This window comes from Nematostella vectensis, chromosome 1 (genome assembly GCF_932526225.1).
Source record: "Nematostella vectensis chromosome 1, jaNemVect1.1, whole genome shotgun sequence".
Classification (NCBI taxonomy): Eukaryota; Metazoa; Cnidaria; class Anthozoa; order Actiniaria; family Edwardsiidae; genus Nematostella; species Nematostella vectensis.
In genome coordinates, this window is record NC_064034.1 from 12,316,897 (window position 1) to 12,335,538 (window position 18,642).

Consider the following 18,642-nt stretch of genomic DNA (forward strand, 5'->3'; position numbering starts at 1 on the left):
ACCGAAACACGTTAAAATGGCATATTTCGTTGTTTGAATATGTTCTGATCCGAAAATATCCATTTTAAAAGTTGCTGCGAAAAAAATTATATGTTCCTTTTTCCCAGGAGGAATCATTCCTTTTTTTCGCAGCCAGCAGTGGTAGGCATTGTAGCACATGAATAATTGCCCGTATAACAGGTCGGAACTATTTTATTTTTTCAAGAAACCGCTCCAGTGCCCCCAAAAATATTCCCAGCACAACCAATTCGACTCCACAAATTTGCCAGCAGAACCATTCGGGACGCTTTTCCCAGCAACCGAGGGGTCGGGATGAGGAACAGATCCGTCTTGTGCCTCTGCACTTTCCAACCTCCGACGTGACACGCCGCAGTACACTAGCCTTCACATCTAGCCGCTCATTATTGCCTCGGCAGACCTTCTTTTCCATAACTTCACTCCGCCAAGACATTGAGTGGCATTGCTGTCGAAATGGAAATGTTTCGTTATTATACAGGCGCGGCTTTATCAGTTCAGTAACACCACTTAAGAAACAGAAATCCTGCATAAATAGTCTATCTTGGTGAATCTCACACCAACTCCCTATTATTGTCCATTAGGCCCATCAACTTATCAGGCGCATGGAATATTATTTGATCAGCTAACGCAAGATGGTCTGTGGGGCAAAGCTGCTTTGTGCTTACGATTTCCTCTTTTTAAAAGACATTGAAATTAAAATTTCTTACATACAAAGATGAACAATGGTAAAGGACATGTGAACAAACCCTTTTTCAGTCATGTAGACACAGCCGTAGAGTGTTCCCAGTATTCTCAGGGAGGGAAAGAGAGTGGAGGAAGGGGTGGGTTGGTGGGTGTTAAAAAGTTAAAAATATTACGGGACACAGATGACCCAACACAATATAACGTGTATGACTTTTTGGCTCAACACCATTTTTTACAATCCCCTACTTATGCCACCTCCCAAAAAGAGGAGGACAAGTCATAACAATGCGACTGCGCATGATGGTGAATAGAAAATATATTTGTTTCGGCTTCGCGTTTACTAAAATTTCTTTTTTCTTATGTGTGCTTAAATAGAACCACGACGCTTCCCCCCCCCCCCCCCCCCCCTCCCTCACAAAAAAACATCCCAGGCAAAGATTCCAACCAAAATAAACTGAAGTCATCACCCTCCCATCAACGTGGCACTAATATCCAAGCACTCCCCCCCCCCCTCCCCCTATCATTGAATTACTTAATTAGGTTAAAGCATAACTGCTATTCGTCAATTTGGTGTTGCCCTCCGATCAAGAGCGAATCCGAAAATGAAGACTCTAATATGCTGCGTCCTGTTCTTTGCTGGTTCTAACGCTTGGTTGTGGCCAAAAAGTACGTACACCTCGTTTTACGGTGTCTTTTCTACTATTCTTTTTTCTTAAAAATATATTTCTTTAAGTGTTTTTTCATTTTATGTGTTTGCTTCGAGCCATACAAAACACTCTAAAATTAATTAGGTACGTTAATTACATTTCCAAAACTTTGTCTTTTATAAAGACTTCTCCAGAGCCCTGTTATTTTTTTTCAAGGATGTAATGTTAGCGAAAGTCATGATTACCCTCATCAAAATTGCTTGCATTGAATTGAAATCACGACTAGAGAGCGACTAATCATCCCCATTATTGGCCGAAATACGTATAGAAAAAAAAAATAGAAAAAAAGGTATCTTAGAAGATATTTCTTTCATTCTTAGAAGGAAAGGCAATCGATAATTCTACACACTATATGAGTACAGTTTATTGGACAGTTAACTTTTTATTAACTTTCAGATATTCGATTGCGAGTTTTGTTGCATTCGCGCTGTGCGGCTGTGTAAGCATGTAAAATTACATAAAAAGAATAAAAAAAGCCTAGGAAAAATACAATTGTTTAAAAGCATAAATGTTTTTTTTAATTATTTTACTGCTCGTATCTGGCGTTCGTTTGTTTGCCTGTGTGCACACTATCGTATTGATCAATTTGGGTCAATGCACATAATTGTTGCTTACGAAACCTTTAACAACGAAATAACTTTATTTAAGGAAATATATTCAAAATTAAGTTCGTTGATTAAGTTAAGTCACCGAACTCTCAGTTAAAAAAAAGTATTCTGAAGTATAGTTAATATAAAAGAAAATGAGATTTATATGCCTGTTGTACACAAGTGATTTTTTTATGTTTATTTTCAATTTTGTGTTTATTCCCAGTTTGCTTTTTTTTTTAATTTTAATTTATTTTTTAATGTGATTGCTCGAAAGGACTATGGCTATTTGGCTTTATATTAGGGATATATTCACCTTTCTTTTGACGGGGGTGAAATACTACAAATTAGACTTTTTTATGTTGTCAGTTTGTTAGCAATAACTTAATTGCTTACTTTGACAAGTTCTTTGTTAAGGATAGTTTCAAGTTTTTTTTTAGATTCCTATCGAGGACATACCTTTGTGGAAATCCACAAAGCGCTTCTTGTTTCTCCAATATCTTATTTCAGGTTTTAGTAGTCTGTAAGTCTTTAATCGCTTTTAAGGATTAAAATCCTTTATTATCTTTTTTGTGTACGCTCGTTTGATTCGATTTATTTTGACACTTTTAAAGCAACCTCAGTTATATTCCCTTTTTCTAAATTTCCAGTTTTTCATTCCAATTCCAATTATAGCGGCATAGTATATATTTTTCTTTGTGTCCTAGCAACGGCTGCCTTTTTTTTTTCTTTCAGAGGCGTCCTATGAGAAGCTTTATGGTGAGTTAGTCAGAATTGTTATCTCTTATAATTGGTATGGATAAATTTTCATTACCGGTTAGAGTTCAGAAATTCCTCAAACAAATCTTGAGATTTAATTCCAGAATTTTTTCAGTGACATTTCTAAAGTTTGACCGAATGCCTGTAACAAAGAGCGATGCGGTGTCAAAGGGATGGAAACTTACAAAGTCCTGTGATGGTAAGTAAAAAGATAAATGCATCGATTGATCGACCAATCGATTGACCGATCCGGCGACCGATCAAATGACCGACCGACCAATCGAAATTGTTTGATTGATTGACTGATTGATTGACTGATTGATTGTTGATTGACAGACTGACTGATCGATCGACCGACCGACCGACCGACCGACCGACCGACTTGATTGATTGATTGATTGATTGATTGATTGATTGATCGATCGATTGATTGATTGATTGATTGATTGATTGATTGATTGATTGATTGATTGATTGATTGATTGATTGATTGATTGATTGATTGATTGATTGATTGATTGATTGATTGATTGATTGATTGATTGATTGATTGATTGATTGATTGATTGATTGATTGATTGATTGATTGATTGATTGATTGATTGATTGATTGATTGATTGATTGATTGATTGATTGATTGATTGATTGATTGATTGATTGATTGATTGATTGATTGATTGATTGATTGACAGCTTCCAATGCGTTTGCTGGTAACCGCTATGTGTTGAATGGTGACATCGCCACCATGCTTCTCCTGGACAATAACGGGCTTCTTGCTGGAATACAGATGGGCGTAAGTATAAGAAGTGATCTTTCACCATCGAGAACGAGGGGCCCACAGAGCACAAAATTACGCATAAAAATAACAAATAGTTAGTATCAATATCTTAAAAGCCCTAAAGTACCTCACACGGAATTCCATACACCATGTAATTAGACTTTTCTACTTTTTAAACTAGTTTTCTACTTTTTCTACTTTTATACTTTTTATACACAAAACACAAAAAAATGCGAGGGTAAGGATTTGGAAAAAAAATCTCCGCAGGTAGAGCGTTGTCCAGAGCTGGAAGCTGACTATATTTACGCTATTGCTAAATACATGAGGAAATTACGGAGCCCAGGAGGGCCATATGATCGTGCGCATTTTTTTTTTAGCAGGCTCGTGTTTATATTTTACTGGATCGTGTTCAAGTTTCTCTTTGTTTCGATTTTCTACGGATCGACTTTTTACAGATCGACTTTCTACGGATCGACTTTTTACGGATCGACTTTGTACGAATCGACTTTCTACGGATCGACTTTCTACGGATCGACTTTTTACGGATCGACTTTTTACGGATCGACTTTCTACGAACCGACTTTTTGCGGATCGACTTTTTGCGGATCGACTTTTTGCGGATCGACTTTTTCTCGACCGAAGGTATACACTTGCGGGCTCGAAATGACAACATGGCAGCGAGCTCAACACTATTGTTTATTACAGTCTTCGTGTTTATTTGTTATTGTTTGTCTTCGTGCTTCGTTGTAGCTGTTCGCGACAGTTATCATCCAATTGCCCAGACAGGAACCTTTTTGCGCGATGATTTGAACGAGGGACACTTTCACTTAGGCCAAGTAAAAATAAACAAATGTTTCCCGTCCGGATTTCTAAAAAAAATCGCTTTTTTGCTATTTCTACAAGCACTTTTTCGAGAAGGTCAAAAATTGACAGAAAATCCACCCCCCCCCCCCCCCCCCTAAACTAGAGATGTAAATTTTTATTGTTTTTTTAAAAAACTTGGTATAAAACGTTTATACTAAATGAATTTACGTTGAGCACGTATTAATAGTTTATCTTAACGACTTAAAGCGTTATGCCTAATTTTCATTAAACCTTGTCTTAAAACTTGGTTGCTATGGTTACCAGGGTACACATATCAAAATTTTGTTAACACCAAACTGATCCCAGATAAATTTAAGGAAAAGTCATCAAATTTCAATGCTCTAGCCCTACTAGTTCAAAATTATTACAGATCAAAGGTGCTGGGGGCCTCAAAAGCCCCCCACCCCTGTCTGAATAGGAATAATGGCCCTATTTACTATATAATTAATGACACTCTTCCCTGATTTCACCACGCCTCTCAGAACACCTAGTTCTTTTCTATGCTTGTCGGTATGTTCGGTAGTCTCTCTAGTTACACCTTTTTATTTGCCAGGTCTCGAAGTCAGAGGTCCCAGCCAAGAGCGCCCCCTGGGTGTCAGAGGGGGACATGTACGTGATCACTGCATACTTCCGCGACCCAAGCTCCGTATGCAGCCCCGTTACCAAGCGTCACGTGACAAAGGAATACGGGGACAGGCTGGTAATTCAGAACGGCGCGTCCATCTCAAGCCTCATCACCATCCCCTACAAAGAGGAGGGACTGAAAGGCAGTAGCTGGGTCGAGGGAAAGTGCTTTCCCCTTATGGGTACGAAGGGCCTACGATAATGCTATCGTTTACGCTTTTCTCTTATGGGTACGAAGGGCCTGTGATAATGCTATCGTTTACGCTTTTACCATATGGGTACGAAGGGCCTGTGATTATGCTATCATTTACCTGTTTACGCTTTTCCCTTATGGGTACGAAGGGCCTGTGATTATGCTATCATTTACGCTTTTCTCTTATGGGTACGAAGGGCCTGTGAATATGCTATCATTTACGCTTTTCTCTTATGGGTACAAAGCGCCTGTTGATTATGCTATCATTTATTCTGAGATCTTTATTCAACATTTTAAGATTAATGATTGGTTTTACAGTTTAAACAAAGGTTCGACAAAGGTTCATTTAGCAGTATTATAGTGTATGTGGCGAAAGAAATCGAAACACAAACTTTTGATTTGACTTTTTTATGAGGCGCCAGCTTCCTTGTGGGCAAAAACACCACGAGTATAATAACAAGCCTGGACTGGCTTGTGTAGAACAACACCATGAGTATAATAACAAGCCTGGACTGGCTTGTCGAGTTCAGCCTTTTTTGTCTCGCTGTCTTTATCAGCTGAATTCGTGAGATGCTGTTGTCGCAGTAATAATAATATATAATAAAACATGTTTTCTTTCTTTTGTCAGGTCAACACTACTGGTACAACATCTCTAACAACATGAATTGTGAAGACTTCTACCCCGTCTTCATTATGTACAATGGCGGAGAGCTGAACGGATTCGGATGGAACATTCAGAAGGATCTGAAGAGCCTCCGCTACGAGCACCCCACCCCCGACAAACTCAAGGTGACCTTGATCCGCCCTACCCCACCCCCGACAAACTCAAGGTGACCTTGATCTGCCCCACCCAACCATAGACAAACTCAAGGTGACCTTAATCTGCCCTACTCCACCCAAGACGAACTCAAGGTGACCTCGATCTGCCCCACCCCACCCTAGACAAACTCAAGGTGACCTTGATCCGCCCCACCCCACCCCACCCCCGAAAAACTCAAGTGACCTTCATCCACCCTACCTCACTCCAGACAAACTCAAGGTGACCTTGATTCGCCCTACCCTCCCTCGACAAACTCAAGGTGACCTTCATCCATCCTTCCTCACCCCCGACAAACTCAAGGTGACCTTAATCTGCCCCACTCCACCCAAGACAAACTCAAGGTGACCTCGATCCACCCCACCCAACCATAGACAAACTCAAGGTGACCTTAATCTGCCCTACTCCACCCAAGACGAACTCAAGGTGACCTCGATCTGCCCCACCCCACCCTAGACAAACTCAAGGTGACCTTGATTCGCCCCACCCGACCATAGACAAACTCAAGCTGACCTCGATCCGCCCCACCCCGCCATAGACAAACTCAAGCTGACCTTGATCCGCCCACCCCACCCCATACAAACTCAATGTAACTTCGATCCGCCAACCCCACCCCAGACAAACTCAAGGTGACCCCGATCCGCCCCACCCGACCATAGACAAACTCAAGCTGACCTTGATCCGCCCCACCCGACCATAGACAAACTCAAGGTGACCTTGATCCGCTCCGCCCCACCCAAAAAAACTCAAGGTGACCTCGATCCACCACACCCTAGACAAACTCAAGGTGATCCCGATCCGCCCCACCCTAGACAAACTCTAGGTGACCCCGATTCGCCCCACCCCAAACAAACTCAAGGTGACCCCGATCCGCCCCACCCAACCCCAAACAAACTCAAGGTGACTCCGATCCACCCCACCCTAGACAAAGTCAAGTTGACCTCGGTACGCCCCACCCCACTCCAGACAAACTCAATGTGACCTGATCCTCATTGGGAATTTTTAGCTGATATCAGATTAAGAGACATAAAAATCAATACTCTACAGTATTTGCACAGGTGAAAACAAAAACTTACTTTTTGATTGAATATTTTGTAAGAACGGCCACTATATCCAGGATCATGTTTTTTTATAATGTTTGTTTTTCTCTAAAAAACAAACATCCTAAAAGAAAAAGGGATGTGGATGCATGCAATACTTCTTAAACAAATAAGTGATTCATAAATATTATCTCTAAAAGTACATCTAATAAATTATTTTTGATAACGAGTTTTTAAAAGAGAGCAGTCTCCCATCCCATAGTTTTTCGTGTATAGTTATTGAACGTCTTGTATGGGTGTTTTGAACTCCTTTGATGACGTACATATGGCTTTAGTATGATATTAGAGAAATAGAATGTGTAATAGGAATATGCCTGTGAAAACCATGTGAATACAAGGTAAAAGCAAGGTGAAAACAATAAAAAGCAAAACATAAAGAAAACATGCACGCTTCTACTTAGAGAAGTCAATACAAAAATTACAGTCTCTAAAATCAATTTGAAATCTTCGTGCTTGCTTTATTCAAGTATACGATAAATAAAAAAGAACAAATTATCAGTGAAATATATAAGATGCGGAGGATCTAGTTGGTTTTACTCTATTCAATTTCTTCAACACAATTTTGACATTTTCGTGCTTCCCGGAATAACTCTATAATCACTCGTCAAGTACCATGAAAGGTCGTTTGTTTGAATGGTCATTCATATTCATTTCCTTTTCCTTTCTTTCTCTCAGTATTTCTTTCACTCGGCAACACGCCCCAAGTGCCTGGACACCGCAGGACCGCTGACCACCCAGCACATCTACATGGACTGGCCGTACAATAACATTTGCTATTTGGGCAAGTAGTATATAGTGTACAGCTGTGATCAAGAGTTGCGCGGGCACGGGGTGACTCTGTTCGTCAAAACAGCTTGTAGTTTATAGTGCTTGAAACCCAAGTAGAAAAGTTTGGGAGATTTAATTAAAACTCTGCACCATGATGTGTGTTGCTCATCCATTTAATGTATCATTAGATTTTCGATGGGTGATTTTTATTCTCATTATCTCGACTGACGTGGTATATTTACATAAGTTGTTTCATAAAACACATAATATATCATAACAGTTCCAAATTCCTTATTTCAGAATAAATAGCATTTCATTTCATTTTTCTTACTTTTTTGGTTGCTCTGAAGCCTTTCCATCAAAGGACAAAATAATTATTTACAGTTTAATGTCTATATTTTGAATCTATTTACAAGTACTTTAGTTAACCCCCCAATGTCATATAATTATATGTATAATATATTTGAGATGTTAAACAACTTTTTATCCATACATATTTTCTGTATCTGAACTCTTTCTTTGTTTACACAATATCTGCTATGAACAGTCGACAACTCAAAAGTTCATTCACATTTCGGCCTTCTTTTCTAGATGTACAAACACGAATCATCCATTAAAATAACTTCAAAAGATAGATATAATATTCTGGCAAAATTCACACATTCACACACAAGTTGTGTTTGCTCCACTTAGTCTCTTGTATCATACCAAAAGGCTATGACCTACGCTTACCCCGGTCTGGGGTAATAATGGGATCCCTGTGACGACAACTCTTTCAACCCGGTCACACAGAATTCTAAGTTGTTCTTCGCATGGTTCAGACCCTTCGCTTAGCAGCTTCAACAGGAAACCCTGTGGACTCTCAAAGGGAGAGAAATCCCAGTTGTCCTTCGCATGGCTCAAAGCCCTCGTTAAGCAGACCAGGCAGATCTTCCGTGTTTTTGGACGTGGCCTCGTGTCCCAGAAGCCAGTATGTGCGCATAAGCCCCTTACCCTGAGAAAATAGTTTATACTCCTTCATATCGATAATCATTCATCATTAGAAATTATCTCCGCTATCCTCATCACCGTTATCATCATGCTAACTTTAGTCAATCATAACCGTAGCAGGCCACGTAAGATTTGGGGGGGGGGGGGGGGGGGCACAATACAGAAATATTAAGAAAATATTGGGGAGGAACAGCCACGCCTCTTTTCTTTATATATATTTTTAACATATTCGGGCGGGGGCACTTGGCCCCAGTGCCCCACCCCTGCCCCGGTCCTGTCAATCCTATCGCAATTGTTACAGCCAAGCATTCGCGTGGAAGTTTTATTATACCATTTAAATTTGCACATGAAAAATAGAAATTCGAGTATAACAAAGAAAGAGGCTGGGTATGATACCCAAGACAACAAAAATTTTAAGCAAAAGACTTAGCAGTTTTATTATTTCACATATCATTAACCTCATTGAGACTAATCATTCGATACCAATCTTGGCAGTTACTGTTGCTATGGTAACCAAGCCACACTCAAAATACATGATTTTAATGCTCTTACGGTAACAGCTCTAGCTCTGAAACTATAATTGGAACACAAACCAAACCAAGGATATTCATTGCTAATACCTCAAACTATGTAATGAACCTAAAATTGCTATATAGTTGACATAAATGGAAAATTATCAAGTAAACAAACAAAAAGCTTATAATTTTAACCAGCATTCTTTGGTAAAAAGCCATCATATTACTAAGCATTGTAAAAATTTTTGAGGTTCATTACACTACTACACTATCAATAATTATTCCTGCCAAATTTCATGCAATAATATTAAAAACACAGGAACTAGTGAGTGTTACGCTGAGTGTTACTTCAAACTTGTAGTTTTTTTTAGTACATACCGCCTTAAAATATAAATATTCACGTTAGTATTTGACCTCAGTAGAACTAAGCTTGCCAAATAAACACCATCAAAATTGTTTTATCAAAATCATGAGCCTGGCTTTACCTTTACTTCCAATGTACCGCGATACTCCATGTGGAAAGTATTGAACTTGGTAAGAAGATCGTACGTGGTCTCACTGATGTGAACTTTTTGTGCTAAAAGTCGATAAAAATGCATTATATAAGGAATCTTTAGAATTTGATAGCCTCCTCCGCAGGCATCTCAAAGAGCAGAAAGAGAGAAAAAATGAATGGGTTTCCTGTGGCAAAGAAACGGAAGTGAGAAAACGAAGGCGCTGCAATTCCCTCTCTACTTCTCCTTAGTCCCCTTCCTCCACCATCCATCCATCCATCCCCCACAGGTAACCCGTTCTTTCCCTTTTTTCTTTACAAGTTGACTAAAGAAGAGGCTAGAAATCAGCAAAACATGAACTGCGGTACTCACGTATTCCTGTCGTTTGCATTCTTGAGGCTGTGTTGACAGTGTCTCCAAACAAGCAGTACCGCGGCATTTTGTACCCGACTACGCCCGACACACACGGTCCTACAATACGAAACGATGGACACGGTTACTCCCGCAACACCACATAAAATAAGTACGATTATTACAAATGCGACACGACTTAGGGCTAACAATAACAATAACCCAAAAGATACAGCACTAAAGGCAATCAAGCTGTTTTAAACAGAATGTGTCTGGAATTTCTCGGTGGCGTCTCAACACACGATGAAACAGATCACAAGTTATCTGAGTCGCAAGTTTACATATTTATTGGGTGCAATCCTCCTTTGATTTAGACCAGAATGGATGAGTTTTACAAACAAAATATGCGTGAAGCTTTGAGTATGCTTTTAAAGTAAATACTGTACTTCTATTAATAATTAGTATACTAAATACGGTTAAGTTTCGCAGAGTGTCGGTATTCCTGTAGGGGGACTATTTACTCTAGAGTTGCTGGTCCACCTGTGTGTATGCCAACGCGCACCATCAACTTTTTCCCTTTAGGTACACTATCCAATGTTGTCGTCTCAGTGAGACGGACTAGATCCAGGGACATGCGGCCAATCTCGTCTGCATGCGAGGTGCCATTTCGCAAGGGTAGACCGCTGACCACCATGTATGCATCTCCGATCGTCTCAACTTTGTAAACGTCGTATTTTTCGATGTGGTCATCAAAAACGCTGGCGAAGTAATGTACAGATGAAGTAGCGTTTAGACTATAAACTGTAAGCAAGGAACGGGTTTTCTGTGGTTTGTGTAAATTGTGGAGCAAAAATTAATTTTCCTTAATTTTGAATCTTTTGTTAACCATTGCAGTACATGTAAAACATTTCTAAACCTTAACCAGTACTTTTCAGGCCTTCGTTTTTAATCGAATAGTTAACTAAATAGGTACCTCGTCCCAGACTCCACCCTGCCTCTCGTTTCATTTCTGAGCGTATGAACGCTTAACACTAGGCTGTTCTACCCGTACACATCGGGTAGAACATGCTTACTGACATAATATCATGGCGTACATGTGTGTAATGTTTGTAAATGTCTTATTTTCGTAATGCTACAAATAGTTCAATTACAGCTTGTTGAACTATTTCTAGACATGAGTGATATTATAGCGTCGGTGCGTGTGTTAAGACTCATTCGTGTAGCTTATTCTACATCGTTCATTATCTGGGTGACTGACTGAGCGTCAGGTGATATCAAAAGCGTTTGTAAATGTGTCAAGACACATTCGTGTAGCTTATACCTGTACACATCGTTCAACATCTGGGTGACTGACATGGGTGATATCATAGCACACATGTTGGTGAAGTCCACGATATCACTAAAGAAGACGGTAACGCTGTCGAAATGCTCTGACGGTACTTTCTCGCCGAGTTTTAGAGTCTCTGCGACGGAGCGCGGGAACATTGCCGAGAGAAGCTCATCAGTGCGCTATTTGGGAAAATGATTTTTTAGAACTCTAGTGGGAGAAGAAATATTTATAGGCCTTACAGGTGCTTATACCCGCGTTTCCTCCCGCCTTACATCTAGTGGATGGGTTTGGTCACGGCTCCGTCCATTCCTTTCCTTTTCTCGCATACAACCTACCAACGTACCAGGTTCTCCTCTCTCAATCTCCGAGCGAGCTCGAGGCCGTACTGTGGATGATACTGGTCACGCCCATGCTCCTCCACCGCAACTTCTCCCTATACTTGAGAAAGGTATCGCCACGCCCATGACTCCTCCCTCCCCCCCCCCATCCCCCCATGCAGCCTAACCATACACACGCACCTGTTGCTCATCTTTCAGACTCCTGGTGGTCTGTGCCAGCTCGCTGCGGTACTTAAGTATAGTATTGCCACGCCCATGTCCTCTCCTCCCTCCCTCCCTCCTCCCTCCCCCCCCCCCCCCCCCCCCCATCCCCCCATGCAGCCTAACCATACACACGCACCTGTTGCTCATCTTTCAGACTCCTGGTGGTCTGTGCCAGCTCGCTGCGGTACTTAAGTATAGTATTGCCACGCCCATGTCCTCTCCTCCCTCCCTCCCTCCTCCCACCACCCCCCCCCCCCCCCCCCCCCATGCAGCCTACCCATACACACGCACCTTTTGCTCCTCTTTCAGACTTCTGGTGGTCTGTGCTGCCGTACTTCTGGATACTATTGCCACGCCCATGTCCTCTCCTCCCTCCCTCCTCCCTCCCACCCCCCTCCCCCAATGCAGCCTACCCATACACACGCACCTGTTGCTCCTCTTTCAGACTCCTGGTGGTCTTTGCAAGCTCGCTGCCGTACTTGTGGATGGTATTAGTCATGCGCGCGACCGTGACGAAGAGGATTGGGGTGAGGGCTACCACAACAAACAGGGTGACCGCACGAATGATAAGATCGTTCTCACTGTCGTCGATGCTGCACAAAATCAATCATGAATCAGTATCCTCAACTCACCTTTTTGTCAAGTTTTGTCAAGAGTTCAAAAGCATATTATTCATAAATTAATGCTACACTATAGGCCTTGCTTATATAACGCATTCCAAATGAGTTAGAGGTCTCGCAAACGCATTTTTTGAAATTGATCGGAACTGAACTGTTTGTTTTCTACATCCATGTTTACCTTTCCTCGATGGTAAAAATCAGGTTTTCTCCGGCTTTCTCTTGCACTGTTAACAGTATATCAATATAGTTCGTCATCAGCTTAAACCAATTTTGACCCTCGGTCACGTTTGCTTGACGCTGTTCATTACTCAGAATGATAGCCCGCTTTGCGTTGAGTGTATCGATCAAGCTGCTAAAGACACCAGTCTCTTTGCTCACGGTATCAGTATAATAAGTCTTCAGCTTCGGCATAAATTCCATACTTGAATTTAGAAACATTTTTCCTGTTGTAATGAGAAAAAAAACAATAAATGCCGTCACGGCAAAATAAAAAAATACGTATCTTATAATCTCCTTATATAACTTTATTTCTTTTTTTTCTATTTTGTTATAATATCGATTCTTCCTCTCTGTCTAATTCCCCTTTTACACGGCTGAATTATACTTTTTTTTTATAAAGAAGATGCCGACAGGAGCTAGGACACCGAAGTGCCTAACCGTGTTTGGGAAAGTCTTGTCCCGGACGTGAAACATAAACAATAAAATGTCATCCTGACGCCCGTGCGCCTGAGTCTACGTACCAATTACATTATGCTCAGCATACAGGATCAGCTCCTCTGTTTTATTGAAGTACCCGCGGGAGAAGTACGACCCGCCCATTGCCCTCTCTAGACCTGTCTTTTCCTTTGCAATAAGGAACATCCGATATCCAAGTAACTCGAACAACACGCTCTCTCCTTTGCTGCTCTTAATGCTTACAAAAAGCCAATCAATCATCGTGTCGATCAATCCCGTATAAAAATTCAGCGTCTCCTGGATAGTAATGTTGAGCACGCATCTCTCTACCTCACCTCTACTTCTAAAATCGGTTACATCTCGTATGAATATTTCTCGACTTTGCAAAGACTGCCTCCCCTCCGGCCAGTTTATGATGCTTTTGATGTTTTTGTCGGTATTCAAGCGGGCTTTGTTCAGATCCTTGCCCACGGGTGTGCTGTTTGGAGAGCTAATGCATAGAACTGTAGTTCCTCTTTCTATCTGTAGAGTATGTATCAACTCTGCCACCGCGATACTTGTACCTAAGCCTATGGATAGATAAAACCGTACAGTGAGCGGTGACTTCCCAAATTCTTTAAATGTGGAACACTGTATCATATACGTATACAGGGAGCGGTAGCGGCCACTTTTTTCCAGACCTATACTTTTCGTTCACTATTAGCTTTGGTCTTCTAAGAAAGTGAAAAGGCGACAACGTCGATAGTCCAAATGAATCGTATTTTTTGTTTAGACGCCGTACGCAAAAGGCACCGACCTTAAATAAACGCCGCACATAGGGCAAGAACTTATTAAAGATGTACTCAAATAGACGACGCATCTACAACGGAAACACCTTGAGAATGCCTTCTCCACCGATTTCTGCATTATACCTTTCTGGATATCTCTCTCCTTTCTGATAGTCCCCTGCGCCCGGTACACGTCGATACTGACAAAGGCAAGTAGCCCTAGCACCGCGATGATTGACACGCTGAGGATTTTCAGAGTCTGGAGTCTTCGTGCCCATGCAGACGTGGCGTCATACTGTCCACACACCTGACCCCTCCCCCCTGAGTCAAATGTGTTTACTTGGTTCAGACCAGGAGAACGGAAATAACGCTTCCAGTATGTCCTGCAATAAACATATTATTTAGTTATCTCTGTGAGAAAAAGGTGGGTAAGATTAAGCCATGAAATTCCTTTTTGTTGAACTAGTTTCATATAGAAAGTGAACTGCTCGCTGCAACAGAATGAAAAAATCTCAAAAAGCACATTTTTTTCCTCTAGTTATTAAACACAGCGAATCAGAACTGGAGAAAGCGCGTGATTTTATGCTTGACTCTATATTTTCAAACCAACATCTACTTCGAAGTGCTCGCTGCAACAGAATGATAAAATCTCAAAAAAAGCACATTTTTCCCCTCTAGTCATTAAACACAGCGAATCAGAACTGCAGAAAGCTCGTGATTTTATGCTTGACTATATTTTCAAACACATCTACTTCGAAGCCGTGAAACAAAGTGTAAAACTGCAGGTTCTTGACCGTCTAATCAATTTTTGTAAAAATGAGAAAAAAACGAAAAACCTTAATATAAACTGTTTACTATAAAAGTAATTGAGGGTCTATATATTGGTGTAAAACTGCTTATGCTGCCCTAAGAGGCAACTTAATGAGTTTATTATGCGCGTATACGTTTTATAATATAAAGAAAAGCTCCGTTAGCCACGGTGTCAATGTACTTTTGGGGTGTCTACAAAATGAAGACCTAAAACCTAATTCCTAAAACCTGTGACCGTTGTTTTGATGAACACTCTTCCTGGCGAGGAAGAGTGTTCATCAAAACAAACCTTTTGCGTAGCGTGGCGATACGGGTTCCCGACAAGTGAATTATAATTTCCAAAGTTTATAAATAGATTGGCTAAATAGTTATTGAAATCCTAGTTATGTCGATGTCTGTAGACAACTTGCACCCCAAAAATTGCTGTGGCATAGACATTTTTCGAAAGAAAGACAAAGAACAAGTAAATAAAGTCTCATTAAAAATAGTTAATTGGCGCGCACATGGAGAATATTTTCTCCATGAAAAGCACAACAAAATTCGCTGAATTATCTTTCGTAACTTTCGCGCTGTGTAGCCATTTGGGAAACAAGGTAGACTAAATGATAACTGAAATTTTTGGGGGATCGTAGCTTTTGGGGTCGTAGCTTTTGGGGTCACAGGTTTTAGGTCTTCGTTTTGTAGACACCCGTTATTACATGTTTATATTTAAAAGGGTATAAAATTCAGCGCTTACATGCGTACACTCGCAGCAAAGTTATTTTGATCCTCGCTCTTAGCCAATCAGCATTGAGTATTTTTTTTTCTTTGCATATTATAAAAAATCTCATTTTGAGGCCTTTCAAGCTGTATATCGACAGCGGTAACTTGAGGATGAACCCTCTGAAAACCTGTTTTTGTATCTTTGAATTCAATAAAACTAAAACTGTAAACAAAAAAAAGAAAGTATTCATTTTATATTTATTTAAGATAAATAATTTTTCTTCGTTTTTGACCTATTTTAATAATAAGTCTTTTCAACGTGTGAAAAAATCCGCGAAGATGTTATATAGCATATATCTTTGCCTGCAAAGCATGTTTACACAGGAATAGATGATACGTTTGGTTTTTTTTATCTTTAAAAATAAAAAGAAGAAGACAATTGAGATGATAAAAATAATTTTGTTTACGTTTTGTTTAAAAAATCTTTAAGAAACGCCAAAAACAATAAAAAAATGAACACCCAGCATGAGGGTAGCAAAAAAATTACTTTCAGGAAATCAAAAACGCAGAATATGCTTCCACAAATAGCAATCTATCATATATGCGAACATTTTGACATTATTTTAATTCAGAATGTTTGAACACATAGAATTGCAATATAATTGTTTTAATTCAGTGTGTTTGAACACTTTGAATCAAAACTGTAACGCTTTCTTACCGTGTGATCTTTCTCCCTGAAAGATTCTCGGTCTCACTATCAGCTTGATCCATCTATAAGAAACAAAACAGCGACATCAACACATAAAACTGATAATGAAAGTTATCTATGTGAGGATCAGGTTTGCATTTGGTTGTTACTTACTTGTGAGTACTGCAGATAAGGACTGTGGCCCGGTCTAGTCTGATAGCAAACGTTTTCGCCACAGTTCGATGATATAAGTAAACCTAAGTCTTTTGGAACAGGTGGCTGGAATAATTTCCGTTGCGCAGACTCTACAATGGGCTGATTGCTATTATGTAAGCAGGAACTTGAAATTCTTTGTTTTATTTGTAGTAATCTATATACTTGAATATACAGATGAAACGAGGAAAAAGGGTTTTCAGAATACAAAGCACCTTTTATCGGACGCTACTTTAACAGGCGACAACGAGCCCTTGTTTTCATCACCGTTACTGCTGTGAACGAAAAAAATCCTTCTAGGCCTTGTTTTCATCACCGTTACTGCTGTGAACGAAAAAAATCCTTCTAGGGATTACACAGAAACGATATTTGGTTTCCAAGAGAAACATATTTATTTCGATATAGCTCTTCCGATGGCAAGATCGCTTTTTAGAAGACAAGATCGGGTTTTAAATCGTTCATTACAGAGAATAAGAACACCGAAGGCAAGAACCTACCCCTAATTTCAATTTTCCGAAGGCAAGATCGTTTTCCCGAAGGCTCTGAGGGAAAATCCTGAAAGCAAGGACGCTTTTCGGATTTTTCTTATCGTTTTAACAACTTCCAAAGGAAACATATAGCTTTTTGGTTCTTGCACAGAACAAAGCGTTATTAAATATAACGGTATTCTTATTTGTGAAAGTAAACAAAATCTTGGGGGTTGACTGGTCATAGCCGTAGCAGGCCTCGAATTATTGGGGGAGGGGGGGACGATACAGAAACATTAAGAAAATTTTCTTATAATTTTTTTAAAATATTAGGGGGGCACGTGCCCCCAGTGCGCCACCCCTGCTACGGCTCTGCTTGTAAATTTGAAACGCATCGCGCTGTACAGCTGGCATTGCACAACTCCAGACTCGATTCAATTAATTTGACGGTTTTCGCTCATCGACGATCTTCCGAATTTTAGAAGTTCTTCCGAATTACAAGAGAACGATCTTCCGAGCTTTAAGAACGTCTTCTGAAGGAAAAAGGGAACGATCATCTTCCGTGTTTCAATAATGTTTTCCAATTGACCCCCGGGGAACAATATCGTTTATGAACTATTTTAGCGAAAAGAGATCGTTCCTTCATTATACAAAAAGCTTTTCTAAAACTTTCACATTTGCCAAAATTAGGAGAAAAGTATGTTTGCGCTGTCGGATAAAAGGAAGGAGCTTACGAACAGACGAAAGATGATAGGATTGGTAAAGATAGGGATAGGGACTGTGGGGTGTAGAGAGAGATGTTAGGGGAAGGAGGGAGGGATGAGAGGCGGAGAAGGGGTATAAAAGGAAGTAGTATAAAGGAGTAAAAAAGAGGATGAAGGAGGAGGAGGAGGATTAAAGGGAGGAAAGGGAAGACAAAAGGCCAAATTAAAAAAAAAGTAGCCAATTAAGTGTTGTTTTGTAGTAATTCCCAGAATTTAACTAGATTTCCTGCTTACCTAACTCAAGAAGAATTAGGGGCCTTAAATTAGTTCTAGGATATTTGCACAATTATTTTTTTATAGAGAAAATCAATTAAAAAGGCTAAAGCCAGAGGATAGACACATTGGGTAAAAATTAATAAAATGTATTTTACCTGCTAATCCTAAGCACCTGATGTTTATTTTATAAATCGAAATTAAATTATTCTTTCTGTGATCCTGAAAACAAACCTTTCGAATCTAAAACTATTGGATAATTTTGAAAATGGAAAAATAAAAATCTGTGATTGAGAAAATATGTTGGAATAAATAGAAGTAATATGTACCCTTGAGAATAGATGATTTTTTTCGTATGCGGTAAAAACGCTAAGGCAAATGATTAATATTGACAACACTTGGGTTCTTAATGATGGTTTTAATTAGTTTTCTAATATCAAGTACAAACTAAGTAAACAGTACGACAGATCAATCGAAGAGTTTTTTTTCTAAAGTATTTTGAGGCATAATTGTATTCCATAATTTTTAACCCTCTCTAAGGTCGACTAAGGCAGCCTATTTCTGGTAAAAAAAAAAAATAGCAGCATCTTATAACCTTCAC

The 18,642-nt window shown here is 39.9% G+C and overlaps 2 protein-coding genes across 2 annotated transcripts; one reads left to right on the forward strand and one right to left on the reverse strand.

Annotated features, from left to right (window-relative positions):
• The first annotated feature begins 1,236 nt into the window (after positions 1-1,236).
• Positions 1,237-8,055, forward strand: LOC116601181. Its single transcript, XM_032361894.2, has 7 exons — positions 1,237-1,368; positions 2,732-2,755; positions 2,871-2,954; positions 3,449-3,549; positions 4,952-5,204; positions 5,844-6,004; positions 7,808-8,055. Exons 1-7 carry the CDS (start codon positions 1,305-1,307, stop codon positions 7,919-7,921), a joined length of 801 nt encoding a protein of 266 aa, XP_032217785.1. The 5' UTR covers positions 1,237-1,304; the 3' UTR covers positions 7,922-8,055.
• A 34-nt stretch (positions 8,056-8,089) lies between these two features.
• On the reverse strand, positions 8,090-16,776 carry LOC5517355. Its single transcript, XM_032361892.2, has 11 exons — positions 16,559-16,776; positions 16,415-16,467; positions 14,329-14,567; positions 13,483-13,986; positions 12,921-13,185; positions 12,550-12,715; positions 11,572-11,759; positions 10,791-11,008; positions 10,272-10,370; positions 9,891-9,982; positions 8,090-8,894 (listed from the first exon to the last, which is right to left on the reverse strand). Exons 2-11 carry the CDS (start codon positions 16,465-16,467, stop codon positions 8,763-8,765), a joined length of 1,956 nt encoding a protein of 651 aa, XP_032217783.1. The 5' UTR covers positions 16,559-16,776; the 3' UTR covers positions 8,090-8,762.
• Positions 16,777-18,642: the final 1,866 nt, after the last annotated feature.